General features: G+C 35.3%; 1 protein-coding gene across 2 annotated transcripts in view; it reads right to left on the bottom strand.

Annotated features, from left to right (window-relative positions):
* atrnl1a (attractin-like 1a) overlaps nucleotides 1-17,235 on the bottom strand; it is a 318,119-nt gene that overhangs the window by 121,834 nt on the left and 179,050 nt on the right. For both annotated transcript variants that reach the window (XM_051126138.1, XM_051126139.1), the window contains exons 25-26: nucleotides 16,760-16,917; nucleotides 881-942 (exon numbers count right to left, since the gene is read on the bottom strand). In XM_051126138.1, the coding sequence (XP_050982095.1) occupies nucleotides 881-942; nucleotides 16,760-16,917 (220 nt within the window). The remainder of the gene's footprint in view (nucleotides 1-880; nucleotides 943-16,759; nucleotides 16,918-17,235) is intronic.

Here is a 17,235-nt window from a genome sequence, read left to right as displayed (position 1 = left end):
ATATTTAAACTTTTTTCTCGAAACATTTCAACTTTATTCTTGTAATTTCGACTTTATTCTTGCAATATTTCGAATTTAATCTCGTTTTTTTGTGTGGCACTAAAATGCCTTTATAGAAACAGAAATCTTTTCTAAAATTATAAATGTTTTGACTATCATTTCTGGTCAATTTAATGCACCCATACTGAATAAAGGTATCAATTTCTTTAAAAATAAAATAAAATAAAATCTTGCTGACTCTAAATGTACCCAGTATATACATGCATTTGTATTTAGGTGTATATAGGTAATGGTTACACTGGATATATGTTTACAAATACATTAAAATTACATATCATAATTCATACAGGTTTGGAACGTCATAAGGGTGAGCATATGTTGACAGAATTTAAATTCTTTGTGTGAACTATTTCTCCAAATTTATATAAAAAAGTATTTTACTCATTAAAAAATAGACAATTGCAATATAATATATAATAGAATTCATTTCTCATTTCTATTAGTTCCCAGATAAATTGTCTTCAACACTCATTCTTCAAAACCATGCAGCTGTTTCTAAATGCAAGAATGTACCTTTTACAGGCATCCTCTAAAACAACACAGAATGTTTTTAATTGCAGAGACAGCAAGAGTGGTAGTGTTTGGCTTCATCACAGCCAACACAATTATATCTACTGTGCTTATTCATCAGCCAGCCCTCATTAATGGCTTTGAATGGAGAGGTTAATGCATCCTTGCATCCTCAGCAACTTATCTCACTGAATTCCAAAAGCTAGAATTCAATGCACATTATAGAGAAAGTAAATGTTTAATTTAGTCACAACTTTTATTCTGTTTAATTACACAGAACATTTAATTTAAATTAATGAAGTGTGCCTACCTAAAAAATGTGACAAAAAACTGCACCAGGTCCATGATGCTGCTGTGTTGAGAGAAGGATATCTGTGAGGAAAGAAGAAGAAAGAGTTAGAGATTGGACTATTCTTACCCCTTTAAAAAATCATGCAAAAACTACTGTTGAAAGATACCCAAATATATTTATAATGAGACATAAAGTACTGTGAATCACAATTACATAAAGTTCTGCATAAATGTGGCTTTAGTAACAAACAACATACATCAGTTTACAGTGCAGTTTAAATATCTTAATTCAATAAATGTTTTAATCACCAAATGGCTTTAAATGTGAAGGAATCAAGCAACACGCTACGAATGCTGGGCTAGGTGACAAAAAATAAACCACTGTTGAACCATGTTTAAAAGCTTTCTGAAAAAACAGATGGCCTGTAATAAACTTGACATATAATTTAATCAAGTGTTTATGTTGTTGATCTAATCTAACTTGAATTTGTTGTGCACCTTACTCTGCAAACTTTCTGTGGAATAATAAATGCTTCTAATCAAAATGATTTTTACTTGACATGTAAGTAGTTTTATTACATATTCATGGGATATTAATTTTCTACAGCTTGGCAAGGTTTCCCAGAAAACAAGCACCATGAATTTTCCCCAACTGCCGGACGGGGACTTGAAATACTTAATTATGTGCATTTATGGTGGAATTTTATTTATTTATTGATTATATTTATTTGTTTTGCCGCTGTTACACATAATGTCACACGTTCAAATTCTAAATATCTTAAAAGACACCAAAATACAAGTACTTTTACAAAGATAACAACTTGCTACTATCTGCATTATGGAATATTATAATCCACTGTATAAAAGTAAACTAATTATGCAGTGAAACATTTATTCACATCATTACTAAAACACATTAGAAAAACAAATTAGAACTAACAGTGTTAGTACAACATTAAAACACCTATAACAGAATTAAAACTAACACGTCAAATATAAAGAGCTACTGAAGTGCACTTAAATAAATATTTAACATTCTTAAATCAATTAGATATATTCTGGAAAAAAATTATTTAGCATTGCAGTTTTTTACTTAACATTAAATATTAATAATGTATTGTTATATTGAATAATTTAAAACCATGCAAATTAAATGTAATTAATTACTATTAATTAATAATTACAATAACATATTTTACATTATAACTTGATTTTAAATTTCAGGCAAGAGATTTACTTAAAATGTATTTAAAAATACATGTAAATAAACTTACATAAGGATGAAAGACCCCAAAAGCCACTGGGAATGAAGGTCTGTGATGGCTAATTCATTACATTACATAATATGCCAATACATAACTAGAGTTTGAAATCACTGGGGTTTAGTAGTTGAACATTTCTCCAATGTCCTCCTTACGTAAACTGTACAATAAGCACAGTGTGTTATATAAAATGCATTTGATTTCTCAGCTGTTGCAGTCAAGCCCACAAATAAGATTGTGTGTTCCTGTCCATTCGCTGATTGCTTCAGCTACATGACCGAATTATTTGCCTTTTCAATATCTGAGGCCACTCACATCGATTGCTTATGAGAATCCAATACATAATTCTCCCAACTAAACCTATCTAAATCTTAATCCGCCCTCCATCTCCAACTAAAAATCGACCATCTGATAAAAGAAAATGTCATTTTATGATTGATTTGTAAATGTCAGATGTTATCACAGTGATTTATTTTTCAAAAAGTGGCGTGCTTTAAAAGTTCAGGCGACAAAATGTGTTTACTTATTTTGAATGAGTTTTGGACTCCCACTTTTCTTTTTCTTGGAGGACACAATATTATCGACTGCAAAAACAGAGGCAGGTATAAAGCGAGGCAATTACGCACACACACATACAGATATTACATGCAGACATTCTCTGTCACGCTACGCAGCTGTGTTCATTTGTGCCGGGGCGCACAGCCGATGATCATGAAAGGTGACTAATACATCCATGAGACATTTCCGACCGTCATAAATGTGCTTTTATTTCTGGATGGAGGAAAGGAGCATTAGGATAGATGGAGAGGAGCGGATAGGGAGGTGTGTGTGCGTGCAGGTGGAAGCGAGGGGGTTGGTCAGCCCTTAAGTGATTTACTGGCATTTGCTTTTTGCAGTGAAAGTGCATGACAATCAAAAACTGAAAGAAAGACAGAAAGTGTTGAGAAAAGCTGATTTTTCTTGCCAGTGGGACTGGCCATTAAGAGAGCCGAGCTGGTGGCTGGAGCTAGTACCTTACTGAAGTGCTCTCGACTCCTCCCTGCTCCTAAATTCAGCCCTTTACCGTAAACATCATGCTGGGTTGAGAACGGTAACACGTGAATTGAGAAAATCACTACTAGTAAATGTGTTCCAGTCCTTAAAGGAACACTCCACTTTTTAACTTAGAATAGATCATTGAATCAGATTAGCATCTCGCTCAAAAATGACCAAAGAGTTTCGATATATTTCCTATTTAAAACTTGACTCTTCTGTAGTTACATTGTGCACTAAGACTGACAGAAAATGAAAAGTTGCGATTTTCTAGGCCAATATGGCTAGGAACCATGGGTACAGCAGGCGCAATGATATTACACAGTGCCTGAAAATAGGCTAACTTCCATCAACATAACCAACGTGACCACCTGCTTGCACAGGGACTATTTTCAGGTGCTGCGTAATATCATTGCGCCTATTGACTATTATGCCGAAATGAGAGTAAAGTTCCTAGCCATGTTGGCCTAGAAAATCACAACTTTTCATTTTTACGTTTCACTTTCCAGACCAGGAGATCGGCTGAATGGACTCGAAAATGGTAAAACTCAACTGTTCAACTCTAGGGGAGTTGAAAAACGAGCCTATTTTCAAAAACCGATCTCCGGGTCTGGCGGTAGCCCTTTTAACATAGCTTAGCATAGATCACTGAATCTGATTAGACCGATAGCACATCGCTCAAAAATGACCATATATAATGACAATATTTTTCCTATTTAAAACTTGACTCTTCTGTAGTTACATCGTGTACTAAGACTGACGGAAAAATGAAAAGTTGCGATTTTCTAGGCTGATATGGCTAGGAACTATACTTTCATTCCGACGTAATAATCAAGGAACTTTGCTGCTGTACCTTGGGTGTAGCAGGTGCAATGATACGCAGCACCTGAAAGTGACTGGCACTAAGTTTGTGTAGATGCAGAGTTGCAGCCGGCAGAGTAATATCACTGCGCCTGCTGTACCCATGGTAGGGCAGCAAAGTTCCTTGATTATTATGCCGAAATGAGAGTATAGTTCCTAGCTATATCAGCCTAGAAAATCACAACTTTTCATTTTTCCGTCAGTCTTAGTACACAATGTAACTACAGAAATGTCAAGTTTTCAATAGGAAAAATATCAAAACTCTTTGGTCATTTTTGAGCAATATGCTAACGGTCTAATCGGATTCAATGATCTATGCTAAACTATGCTAAAAGTGCTACTGCCAGACCCGGAGATCGGCTGAATGGATTCGAAAACGGTAAAACTCAACTGTTTAACTCTAGGGCAGTTGGAAAATGAGCCTATTTTCAAAAAAAGCGGAGTGTTCCTTTAAAAGACACCCTAGGGTGAATAGGGTAAAGAAATAAATGAACATCTGAGCACTGGATGAAACTAGGTTCAAAAAGGATTGACCAGTGCATGAAACAAAAAAATATATATATATATTTATATATATATATATATATATATTTTTTTTTTCTTGTAGTGTTTTGCATTAAGCTTTAAACGGTAAGATTATTTTAAGTGCTTTGGGTTTGGGCTAAAATGCCTAGCTCGGACCCTTCTCCCCGGGCAGGGGCAGTGCCCCGGGCTCGGGAATGATTACCGAGCTCGGAGCCCTATCACGGACAGCACGCCAAATATGCATAACCTTTACTCAGTTTATAATATGCAAGTGTGAACTCGTGAAAGAATGATTATGTGACTTTTACATACAGGTGACCTGTAAATGCAGAGAAAAAACTATTTCCATTACAGTTTTGCTATATATTCCTTTTTCAAATAGCTGAAAAACCACCTCATGCAAGCATAAAACCTTTTTCTGCGATATATGGGAGTTTTTGCAAAAACTGACATGTTTCCCTTGGGTGTATTTTCAATTTGCGACCACATAACATAACAGAATTTTAACTCACATACTAAAACACTACTAAAATGCGATATATGGGAGTTTATGCAAAAACTGACATGTCTTCCTTGGGCGTATTTACAATTTGCAATTTTATTCTGCACACTATCTGGTTATTTATAATATTATTTCACTGGAATCTTGTTTTTCTCTTAATTCTCTTCACAAAGAGAGAATTTTAAAACATTTTCTTTCCTTCTCTTCTGGATGCTAAACACGAAAAATCAGTCATACTGTATAAAAAATGCTGCAGTTAACATAACCAGGTGGCAATAGATGCAATCACATCATAATATGCAACTATAATCCAGCTAAAAATAGAAAAAGTTATTTTAAATTGTAATGACAATATTATTGTTTTTACTGTTTTGATCAAAACAGGTTGTTGTTGATTTTTTTTTGGGAATAGGCAATAAGTTGATCAAACTGGTTTCAAAGTTAAGGATTAATTAATTTGAATGTACATTGAACCAAAAATATTATCAAATCTTAGTTGACAGTTCAGTATACTTTATTTTTGACAAAACATCCCATGTTTCGGTAGTGACTGCACATTTTTGCTAGTGACAGTAATGTTTTGGTAGCGACCACATAGCATTACCCATGGCCCATATATGGCATCAAAGTACAAGGCACATTTGACACACTTTGTCTTTAAGACACCCAAGGACAGCTGATCATTGGCCACACAGTCCTCCCGGCTCAAGTCTTGGCAGATACCGACACATTCTTTTTGATGGTTTGTTGTCTCCTTGTCAATTAAAATAATAAAAACCCTAACAAGCACTGAATTTCTCATGATGTCTTTACCTACCGTCAGCATATTTCTCTCCATCTCACTCCAGCTTCTGGCTAATAACCCTGACTTTGCCACCTCCATTAAAGAGCTCTTTGAGGATATAAAAGAACATTATGGGTATGCTAGCTAGCAGATTCCAAGCTCTTGCTTTTTTCCTGACCTTGTAGATTTTAGATATCTACAGAAGAGATTTAACAACCTGAAAATGTTGATTGATGGTCAGGCTCAGAAGTTTAGGCCCAAAGTCCACTAAAGCAGATGCGCGTTGGTCTATGAATGAGCACACGTCTCAGTTAGTGCCAGACCTCTGGCTCATAGGGCGGTGTCAGCTACTCTCACAGTATCCACATCATCACACTTTATTGCCAATGGGTGAGGTGAGGTTTTAAGCACATACTGTATCAAACTGTCTTTTTTGTAATTTATGTATATTGATCGAGCTATAAGTTTAGAGTAGAAATACACATCCTCCAATCAGATATAGAAAATGAACTTGACGTGAGGGCAGTGAGGTGCTGGGCTACTAAAAAAAAAAGTATGTTGGACTATGAAGGAACTTTGTGGAACACCATGCCAGACATCAGGGATCACAGAAGCAAATCGCATTACCATAATTTCTCTTTTTACTGAAAAAAGTGTGATAATATTCAAGACCAAATCCCTCATTACTAAATGTATTGATTTAATTTTGCATTAGCATACAATTATCCTAAAATGCTTCCTTATACATCTCATTTACATTTAGCTGCTGCCCAGTGCAACGTGGAGGAACAGTTTGGCAGGAAAAACACTCTAGAAAAGTTTCCTGAAGGCAGACCCAGATTCATGAAACTTTAAATCTGTCAGAAAATATGTTTGCTAATGCATTAAAATGGAGCTGCGTTCGCTAAAGCCTTGTGTAGTTACAAAATAAGGAGCTAATAGCAAATTAAGCAAGTTTGTTTCTTGTTTTCTGTCATGTTGTTGACTTAATGGCGAACACTTTACATGACCAATTGCAGACTATGGGCTTCACTCAGAAGGTCATTTTTTCTCCTTGATTGTAGCTACAGAATTATTTCAAAGTGCACTCTTACACAAACTCATGCGCATAGCTACATAAAAGTTGATTCTTTACAGAATGTCAACGAACCATATGGAGGACTTTAAAATAAACAGAAAATGAATGTATGGATTTGACTGATTCATCTAGCAAATATTTTACTACTTAGGGTTTTTCAAACTTTCTGTTGCCAAAGACTGATAGACCAATAGACCACAAAAAACCCTGACATATTTTTCTTTTTAATGACACTTTTCTTTTTTCTGCCACTGAATTTGCCACTGAACTAAACTAACTGCGATATTTTATCTGACAATTCAGATTTTTATTTCACAGACTTACAAGATATAAACTCACAACTTCAAGCTATATAAGTCAGAATAGTGGAATATTTTTCTTACAAATGCAAGTTTCTATCTCACAATTCTGTTTGTTTTTCTCACAATCGTGAACTTGCATCTCGCAATTCTGACTTTTGTCTCGCAAACGCAAGTTTGTATCTCACAATTCTGTTTGTTTTTCTCACAATCGTGAACTTGCATCTCACAATTCTGACTTTTTTCTTGCAAATGCAAATTTGTATCGCACAATTCGGATATTTTTCTGGCAAATGCAAGTTAGTACTTCGCAATTCCGACTTTTTTCTTACAAATGCGAATTTGTATCTCGCAATTCTGACTTTTTTCTGGCAAATGCCTGTAGTGTTCTTTGTCTGTTTGATTATGTCATAAATTGATCTTTACCATACATCTCTGCCATATGTACATCAACTTGACATAGTCTAGCAAGCTACTACTACATATATTGTAAAAACTTTAATTTGCTGTAAAGCTGCTTTGCAATGATATGTATCGTGAAAAGCGCTGTACAAATAAATTTGAATTTAATTGAATTTTGACTTTTTTCTGGCAAATGCAAGTTTGTATTTTGCAATTCTGACTTTTTCTTGCAAATGCAAATTTGTATCTCGCAATTCTGTTTTTTTCTTCCTCACAAATGTGAGTTTGTATCTCGCAATTCTGACTTTTTCTGGCAAATGCGAGTTTGTATCTCACAATTCTGACTTTTTACTTTTTCTAAATTCTGACTTTTTTCTGGCAAATGCGAGTTTGTATCTCGCAATTCTGACTTTTTCTGACTTCTGACTTTTTTTCTGGCAAATGTGAGTTTATATCTCGCCATTCTGACTTTTTCTGAATTCTGACTTTTTTCTGGCAAATGCGAGTTTGTATCTCGCAATTCTGACTTTTTTCTCACAAATGTGAACTTGTATCTCGCCATTCTGACTTTATTGTTATAAAGTCAGAATTGAGAAATATAAACTTGCAATTCTGAGAAATAAAAGTTGCAATTTCAAAAAGGTTCAGAATCGTGAGTTTAAATCTCACAAGGTTTTTTTTCTCACAACTGCGAGTTTGTCATGCAATACTGAATTTATAACTTGTAACTGAGTGTTATATCACACAATTCTGAGAAAAAAGTAAACAAAAAGCAAACAAATTTCGAAATGTAAACTCGGTTGCAAGAAAAAAGTCAGAATTGTGAGATAAAAAGTCGCAATTACCTTTTTCTATACCTTTTTCTACAGTGGCAGAAACGGGCTTCCATAGCATTCGTCTCTACCCACCACTAATGTTAGATGTACAAACCTGAAGAGAAACTAAATCATGGCTGTCAATAGGTTAAAATGTATTAAATTAATCTTGTAATCTTCAGGAAAAAGGATAAAACCATAAAAATGTCAAATTCTACAAACAATTGTTTCAGACACAATCACACCTAACCTTATATATTGTAAGTAATATTGTAAAATGTAACAGGGGACATAGGATGAAACTGTAGTTCAGAAGCACAGAGACCATCTGGAGCGTTCTGATGGAAAAGCTCATGAGAAGCATTTTAGTGTTAGTGTTAAAAGTGTCCACCACTACACCATAATTATACAGAGATCAGAGGCTAAGTGATTATTGAGTGCATGTGCTTTTTAAAGTTCAATACCACCTTTGAGGACCAACAACTCTAAGGGAGAACAGAAATAAGGTGAATCAGAAGGTCTGTGAGGCCTGCACATAAAAGCACAGGGAGCTGTTAAAGGCAAATACAACGATTCTCTGAGGAGAATATCAAATGCTGAGGAGAGGACATTGCTAACCTCAGCGCTGGTCAGTGAACATGTTATTGCAACGGAGAAAAAAAAAGTTTGTTTATAGTTGAGTGCATTAGAAAGGGTAAAAATATACGCTCCTTTACCTTTCCCAGGAATATTAAAAGAGTTATAAAAGGTTTATGAGTATGATATCTGACTTTTTGAACTGGCCGTGTAAGACAATGAGATGTACAGCAACAGAGAGAGAGAGAGAGAGAGAGAGAGAGATAAAGATACACAGATGGTACATTATCATATTCATGACAGAATCTAATGACTGCAGTAAGATATTAGTTGAATATTATGCATACCTACAATATTCAAATGAGCTTCATATTTATAATCAGTCACATGCAGAGATGTGGCTCACCTATATCATTTGAGGTGAAACAAACTAATCGTATGCTTGTATAACATGATGCTAAATCATACAACACTCACAATATACATCTGGCATCAAATCAAACCACAACGTCAGGTTTTGGTGATCTAAGGTTTTGAATCTGTGGTTTATATTGGATTGACACTACTGCTGAAGCAAAAAGTTAGAAACGTTAATAAATCTTCTGATAAATCCGTACAACAAAATGTGAGATGCAAAATTGGCTACTAACAGGTAAAATAAAGTAACTATGTGACATTGTTGCCCTCTCAGTATTCACATCAATGCCAGTTTTGCTCTTTTTCTTCCCATTGCTTCTCCACAAAAGGAACTATGGAGCATACACTACACAGGTAATATGAATGAGAGAACAAGTGAGAACAGACACAGCATATGAAGTAATCTCTGCTGTCATAGCCTTCTCGTATTCAGGAGCACTGAGCACTTAGCTTTACCTATCCTCTTTCAACCCCATGAAAGCCAATCTGCTGTGATAAAGCTATCAACAGATATGGCACCACTGTGTTTCTGGCTAACCGTTTCAATTTTCCCTTTATCCAAAGAGACTCGCTCAGATGTCCGAGATGGACAGAGGCTGAGGTAGACCGCAAACTGTCTGTCAGAAATGAGATTACCAAAGGCATTCTATTTAATGATGTCCACCAGACTGGGGAAAATAAGCGACGTGTGTGTAGAGAAAATCAAATCAACCTCCATTCCTCGGTCTAGAATGGCTGCGACAAAACGGCCACACAACACAGAAAGCCATCCAGTCAGATATAAGTCAGTATTGCTGCCTATTGTTAGAGTATTATAAACACTTTTTGATTTTTACTTCATTGATGTTTTTGAGATAATCCTTGTTCGTATTCACAGAAATAAACTCAGATTAAACTGAAAACTGGACCATGTTTTGCAGATAGTTAAAACAGTACACTGTGTGCTGTTCCTTTAAGATGATATTTACACTGATATTGCAAAATACACTCATGTATAATGATTATATAAACAGCAACAATCATCTTTATGCTTTCATATGCTATCATATGCTCAGCCATTGGCATAATCCAATTATTGACAATAAGGGCAGGGAACAACATTAAATTTGATTAATGGGTGATTAAAACCAACACAAAACAAGATATTAAACTTCAGCACAAAATCTAGCTTACTGAAAATTGTGTTCATTTGCAAGTAAAAATAAATAAATATATAAATAACTATAAAAAAGGGGGTGAATAGAGCAGCCCGTTTTGGATGTGGACTGGAAAATACCGGAGGGGTGAGGTACAGGACCACAGTGACAAACCAAATATAAGTCTGTTCCAGTAGGATGGGCAAATCCCTCCATGCTCTGCCCCCTAACCACCCCTGAGCTCTAAACTGATGTCATCCTGAGACTGGGGCGTTAACCCTGGGGAGCAAAACAAGGGCAGGAAATGCTTTCATCACTGGGGTAGCCTTTCCCAAGCCGAGCAGCCTCCTTTACAGATGACTATCCTGATTCTCCTACTGTTACCCATTAATGAGTCTAAAGGACTGCACTTATTTGATCTGGATTAAACCTGATAACCAGGTAATGTTAAACCATGAGCACAGATTCATGATTAATAGGAAGAGATATAAATAATGGCACGCATTAGGGCAGAAACATGTGTGCAATCACTGCTGGGAATATGTGATTAATCTCATTTTTTTTTTTTTGTAGTTAATACAAACAGAATTGTTTATTAAAAAATGGTTTGTAATTATTGGGTTCAGAAATATGTGAGGATGCCACATGTGAAATGAGCCACAGGTGTAAATATTATAAAATAATATAATAATATAATATAATAAAAAGAATACGTAATGTATGCTATTTTAATCAAATATACAGTAAAACTGTAGCACTGTATGAAATAACCGTCTTCCATTTGAAATTGTCATTTATGAAATTGTCATTTATACCTGTGATGGCAAAACTAAAATGTCAAAAGTCTTTACTCCAGTCTTCAGTGTCACATAATTCTTCAAATTTTCTTATTATCAATGTTGAAAACAGTTGTGCTGCTTCATATGTGTTGTGGAAACCATGATATTTTTTCAGGATTCTTTAATACATAGTTCAAAAAAGAACTTTTGTAACAAAAATGTCTTTACTGTCACTTTCAATTTAATACATCTTTGCTGAATAAAATTATTACATTTCTTACTAATTTGACTTTTTTTTAAAGGCGACCTATTATGCCCCTTTTAACAAGATGTAATATAAGTCTCAAGTGTCTCCAGAATGTGTTTGTGAAATTTCAGCTCAAAATACCCCACAGATCATTTATTACATTGTTTTAAAAATGCCTACTTTGAGTGCAAGCAGAAACACAGTGTTTTCATGCATGTCTCTTTAAATGTGAATGAGCTGCTGCACCCCGCCCCCTTTTCCGGTATTGGGCTGTGCCTTTGCAGCTCGTAGCTCAGATACTCTTCCAAAAAACAACCGTTTGGTTTTGATTATCATGTTTAACGCACTGAAATCATTCGTTTTAAAGCCATATCAGTTTAAACTAGAGGTCGACCGATACTGGATTTTACTGATACCAGTAACTAGGTTGGACCGCACTGGCCGATATCGATTAATGGACCCACAGTTTTTCAAATGGATACTGAACGGAAAATAAAAAAGTGCTCTTCTATTTTTTTTTTTTTTAAAAAGTAGCCTACTGAACCATACTTTGTAAATTAATAAAAATATTAATATAAATTATATATTGATCATTACAGTTAGTTCATTGTTCATTGCATACATATGGATATTGTGTACTTTCACAATTTAACTGCTTCTATTCTAGAACATTTGTGGTTATCTGATCAAAATATAAAAATATGTTAGTCACACAACAGGCAAAAGTGCAGCGCTGCGTCTAAAAGAACGCAAAAGTATACTGCTGTCCTTTCTCCACTAATGCAACATCTAGTCAACAAATTCATCGCTTAGTAATGACATGAAAACATGCACTACAGTATAACGTACACACCGTTTAGTTGTCGATGTTTTAAATGTCGATGTTTAATGTTTTGTCGGTGTTTGTTTTGAATCTGCCTTTGAAGTGTCCCGCTCTGTGCAGCCCGCAGTCACGTGTCTAAACAAACGGCACATGCTGTCAGTGATTTCCGCCACTAGAGGGTGCTCTCGTGCTGTATAACAAAGACTATAGGGACTTTGCTGTATAATGACGACCTTCTCAGCTGCTCCAGCAACGGACGCAACCCTGAACCAATACGCCATGTGACTATTAAACTAAGCTCTCTTTCATGTCTAACCAATTGTGACTATTAAACTAAGTTCTGTCAACTGCAACTGCACACAAGTTTATGTTAAAAACACACGAGTTACAAAAACAGTCGGTTATGTCTGTGAAGGTAAACAGCTGGGAAAGAAATCGCATGTTTTGTTTGATCAGTTTGACAGCAGTGTAAAATACAGTAAATGAATCAATAAATCCACTGCTCTCTTGTCTACTTTGAGGCTGGGACTCTAAATAGTCTTCTGTGCTCATCTGTGGAGCCAACGACTGAACAGTTAGCATGTTTTGCTCAAACTTCTGCAATGCCGTTTTCTTGCGAAAATAGAATAGTGGCACCATCGGTGCAAACATGTAGATTAAGGGTGGTAATATTATAATAAGATACCCTTTCTACGTTTTTTTCTACATTTCTACGAGAAAGGCTTACCAACACAAAGTTACTGGGTTATCCTTTTTTACATTCTCTGGTTTGGTAGATGCACCGGGGACCCATTTATAGCACTTGAACATGGAAAAAGTCAGATTTTCATGGTATGTCACCTTTAAAGTATTAAAAAAGAGCTGAGACTATGAATTTATGCATCTGCTTATTTGATTCAACTGGTGTGATCAACTCTTTCAGACTGAACATGGGGTGAGAACGGTTATAAATGGAGAATCTCTGCTAGAGTCTGACATGAAAGAGATAAAGAGAGTGGAAGAGGAGTGAGTGACTGCAACAGAGTGACTGCAGGCAGCAGAAAAGTGAAGACTGAGGGTGATGAATGCAGCGCACAACTCCAACTGTGATAGCAATCACTCGTATGTCAGCAGCTCTCTTCAGCCACAGGGCCGACAGCGACACATCTCTCGCATTCGCTTCTTCCTGCGCGTGTCTCTGCGCATAGCCTGCGGACGGGTCGCTACAGCCTTGACCTACACGATTAACCCACATGAAGTATGAGACTACATAAAATACTCAGTTGTATTATACGCTCACGACCACGCGTAACCTTCACTGACAGCCGTGAGCCCACATGGGCCACGAGGCACAGAGACAGTAATAGAAAACACATTTGGAGCATTAGTTGTTGTGTCAATCTTTCAGTATCACTTTGTATGAACAAAATGAGCTTTTCATAAGCAAACACAGAAAGACACTGTGCTTTAGCTGAGAGCGGCAGCAGTTTCATCTCTTTCTCTAGTCGATAAAAGAGTCATTTAAAAGGAAGATGCAACATCTCTCACTGCGGCTGGCAGGAGGAAATATTATTTTCTCTTTATGCACCAAATAGGGCAATAAATCGGAGGGATAGATGATTTTATTTTGAAAGCAGTTTGACTTGATGTCCATCAGATGTGATGAAGGTCAGCGCCAGAGAAGCGGGTTCTTCTCAGGTTACTTAGATCAGTCTATAGATGACTGTTGTACTGGGCTCCTGATGAGAACAATTAAGGGCTCGTGTTACTATCTCATCTATATGTGGCTAAGGTAAAACTGCATTAATGGGAATGATTCACAGCCACAATCAATACACGGCTGATACTAACAGGCCACAGTGCAGTTGCACTCTCACACAGGGCACAGCAGGATCTGACTGAGGGTTGCTGGGAAGACTGATGACTTTGTTGGCTTACTCAGCGGCCCGATTACATGCAGCACCACCTGTTCTGTCCAAAACCTTCACATTTAATTTCTAAAGTAGAGTGGGAATGGAAAAGTAGGGTAAACTTTTTGACGGATGTGCCATTTAAATGTCTGGGGTCGGTAAGAGTTCCTATTTAAAGAAATTATTTATTTTATTACAATTAGCAAAAATAATTCAAATAAAAGCTGTCCTCTTGAACTTTGTTTTCAACAGAATATCCTGAAACTAAAATATTAACAACTGTTGTCAGCAATGACAATGATAAGAAATGTTACTTGAGCAGCAAATCAGCATATTAGAATGATTTATGAAGGATCTTGCAACACTGAAGACTGGAGTAATGATGCTGAAAATTGTGACTCTGGACCACAAAACCAGTCTTAAGTAGCACGGATATTTTGTAGCAATAGCAAAAAATACATTGTATGGGTCAAAATGATTGAGTTTTCTTTTAAAAATCATTAGGATATTAAGTAAAGATCATGTTCCATGAAGACATTTTGTAAATTTCCTACAGTAAATATATCAAAATGTCATTTTTGATTAGTAACTTTGAATGTGACTTTCTCAACATTTAGATTTTTTTGTACCCTCAGATTTTCAAATAGTTGCATCTCGGCCAAATATTGTCTTATCCTAACAAACCATACATCATTTATTGAAAGCTTATTTATTCAGCTTTGATAATGATGTATAAATCTCAAAATCAAAAAAACTGGGTTTTGTGGTACTGGGTCACAATTCAGCTTTACCAACACAGGAATAAGTTGCAATTTAATATCATTTAACATAGAAAATGGTTACTTTAAATTGTAATAATATGTTACAGGCGTACTGTTTTTACTGTATTTTTGATCAAATTAATGAGCACAAGAAACTTTTTTCAAAAACATAAAAAAGGAGACCCCAAACTTTTTAGCTGTAGTGAATTTCCATTCCATGCCATTCAAACTGAAATCTAATGCAATATAATATTTTAGAACTAGAAATATGTAAACTACCAGTCAAAAGTTTTTGAACAGCAAGATTTTTTGTTATTTTTAAGCAGTTCCTTTCTGCTCACCAAGCCTGCATTTATGTGATCCAAAGTACAGCCAAAATAGTAAAATTCTGAAATATTTTTTACTATTTAAAATAACTGTTTTCTATTTTAATATATTTAAAATGTAATTTACTCTTGTGATCAAAAGTGATGACAAAGACATTTTACAATGCTACAAAATATTTCTATTTCAGATAAATGTTCTTCTAAACTTTCTATTCATCAAAGAAACCTAAAAAATTCTACTCAGCTGTTTTTAACATAATAATAATAAAACGTTTTTGAGAAGCAAATCAGAATATTATAATGTTTTCTTACGGATCATGTGACTGGAATAATGATGCTAAAAATTCAGCTTTGAAATCACAGGAATAAATTATATTTCAAAATATATTAAAATAGAAAACAGTTATTTTAAATAATAAAAATATTTCACATTTTTACTGTTTTTGCCGTACTTTGGTTCAAATAAATGAAGGCATGGTGAGCACAAGACACTTCTTTAAAAACACTAAAAATCTTTTGACTGGTAGTGTACACTCAACATAGACACTGCCACGACCTCAAAAATATGACGCTTTTTGAGTTAAACCAGATTTCTCAGAATTATCTCAACTCAAAAATGCAATGGACATTAAAAGCACAAGTATTTAAAAACAGTCTTCTTCAGTTCATAAATGAGAATACCGAGAGAATGAAGATATTTTGTACAGTCTGTCAGTGCTTTTCTAAAGCACTCAAAAATAACTGATGAGCACAAAGCAGACTCATGGATCATTAAACATATTATTTTTGCATAACACACTTCGTAATGGTTTATGCTCACTGCCCTATTTAGATATGAGGGCTTAGAGAGCCTGACTTGAAATCAAAAATAAATTTCATGGATGATATTTACAGTAATTTGTTGTGACAGTCCATTATGTTGAAGGTATTGATGATAATAATGCTGTTTTGATCAAAGTCAGAAAATCTAAACAAAAAATTAATCATTTTACAACTTTACTATTTATCACATACAATATATCAAAATAAAAAGTTCATCTGTCAACAGTTTGACATATAACAAGATGTCATATTAGCTTCAAGAAAAGCAGTCTCAAACTGCAGGATGCAGAAAACCAAACTTGATTTTTTTTTTAATCCTTTCATGCTTGTATATCTAATAACTCACTTGGTATGAAAAATACAACTTTTATGTACATTCTGACAGACAACTGTAGATTATTTAAAAGTTACATGAAGTTTGGAAGCTGTATTAACAGCAAATAATGTTAAAACACCTTTCCCAGGTGTTCACACTATTTTGTCCAACCCCTGTACTTGATAAACCAGAAAAGGCTGTTTTGGAGTGGTCTAAAATAAACGTACACCTGGCAGCTGATCTTACCTGTATTTTGATTGGCCATGAAAAGTTGCTGACATAAACATGGAAAGTGATGTTTGGATTTGCCAGGAAGGAGAATGTCTCACAGGAGAAGCTGTCTCTGTATTCTTTGATGTTAGTCTTGGACACTATAGGGAATTCCTCCCCGGAGATCGTACCCGCTGCAGGGACACAAAACACAGTGTCAGCAAAGTGCACGTCAGCCAACAACAACGCCTGCATGCAAAACCCTCTGCAAGATTAAATATGGCATAACATTCTGATCAACCCTTCCACATCTGAATAATGCATCTGAATAAAGCCATTGTAAGTAGCTGTACTTGAATACCAACAGGATCAATAGCGAAAGCACCATGACAAAAAGCCTAAAAACTCCAAGCTTCTTGCTGCTTCTCAAAACGTTTAAACAGATTAAATGGTTAATAGTGAATACATGGAATATCATTACACAGTAAATCTCAAACCACAAATGAAGATGA

Source organism: Labeo rohita, chromosome 13 (genome assembly GCF_022985175.1).
Source record: "Labeo rohita strain BAU-BD-2019 chromosome 13, IGBB_LRoh.1.0, whole genome shotgun sequence".
NCBI lineage: Eukaryota > Metazoa > Chordata > Actinopteri > Cypriniformes > Cyprinidae > Labeo > Labeo rohita.
The sequence above is the reverse complement of the archived record's forward strand: the minus strand, read 5'-3'. Positions and strand labels throughout refer to the sequence as shown.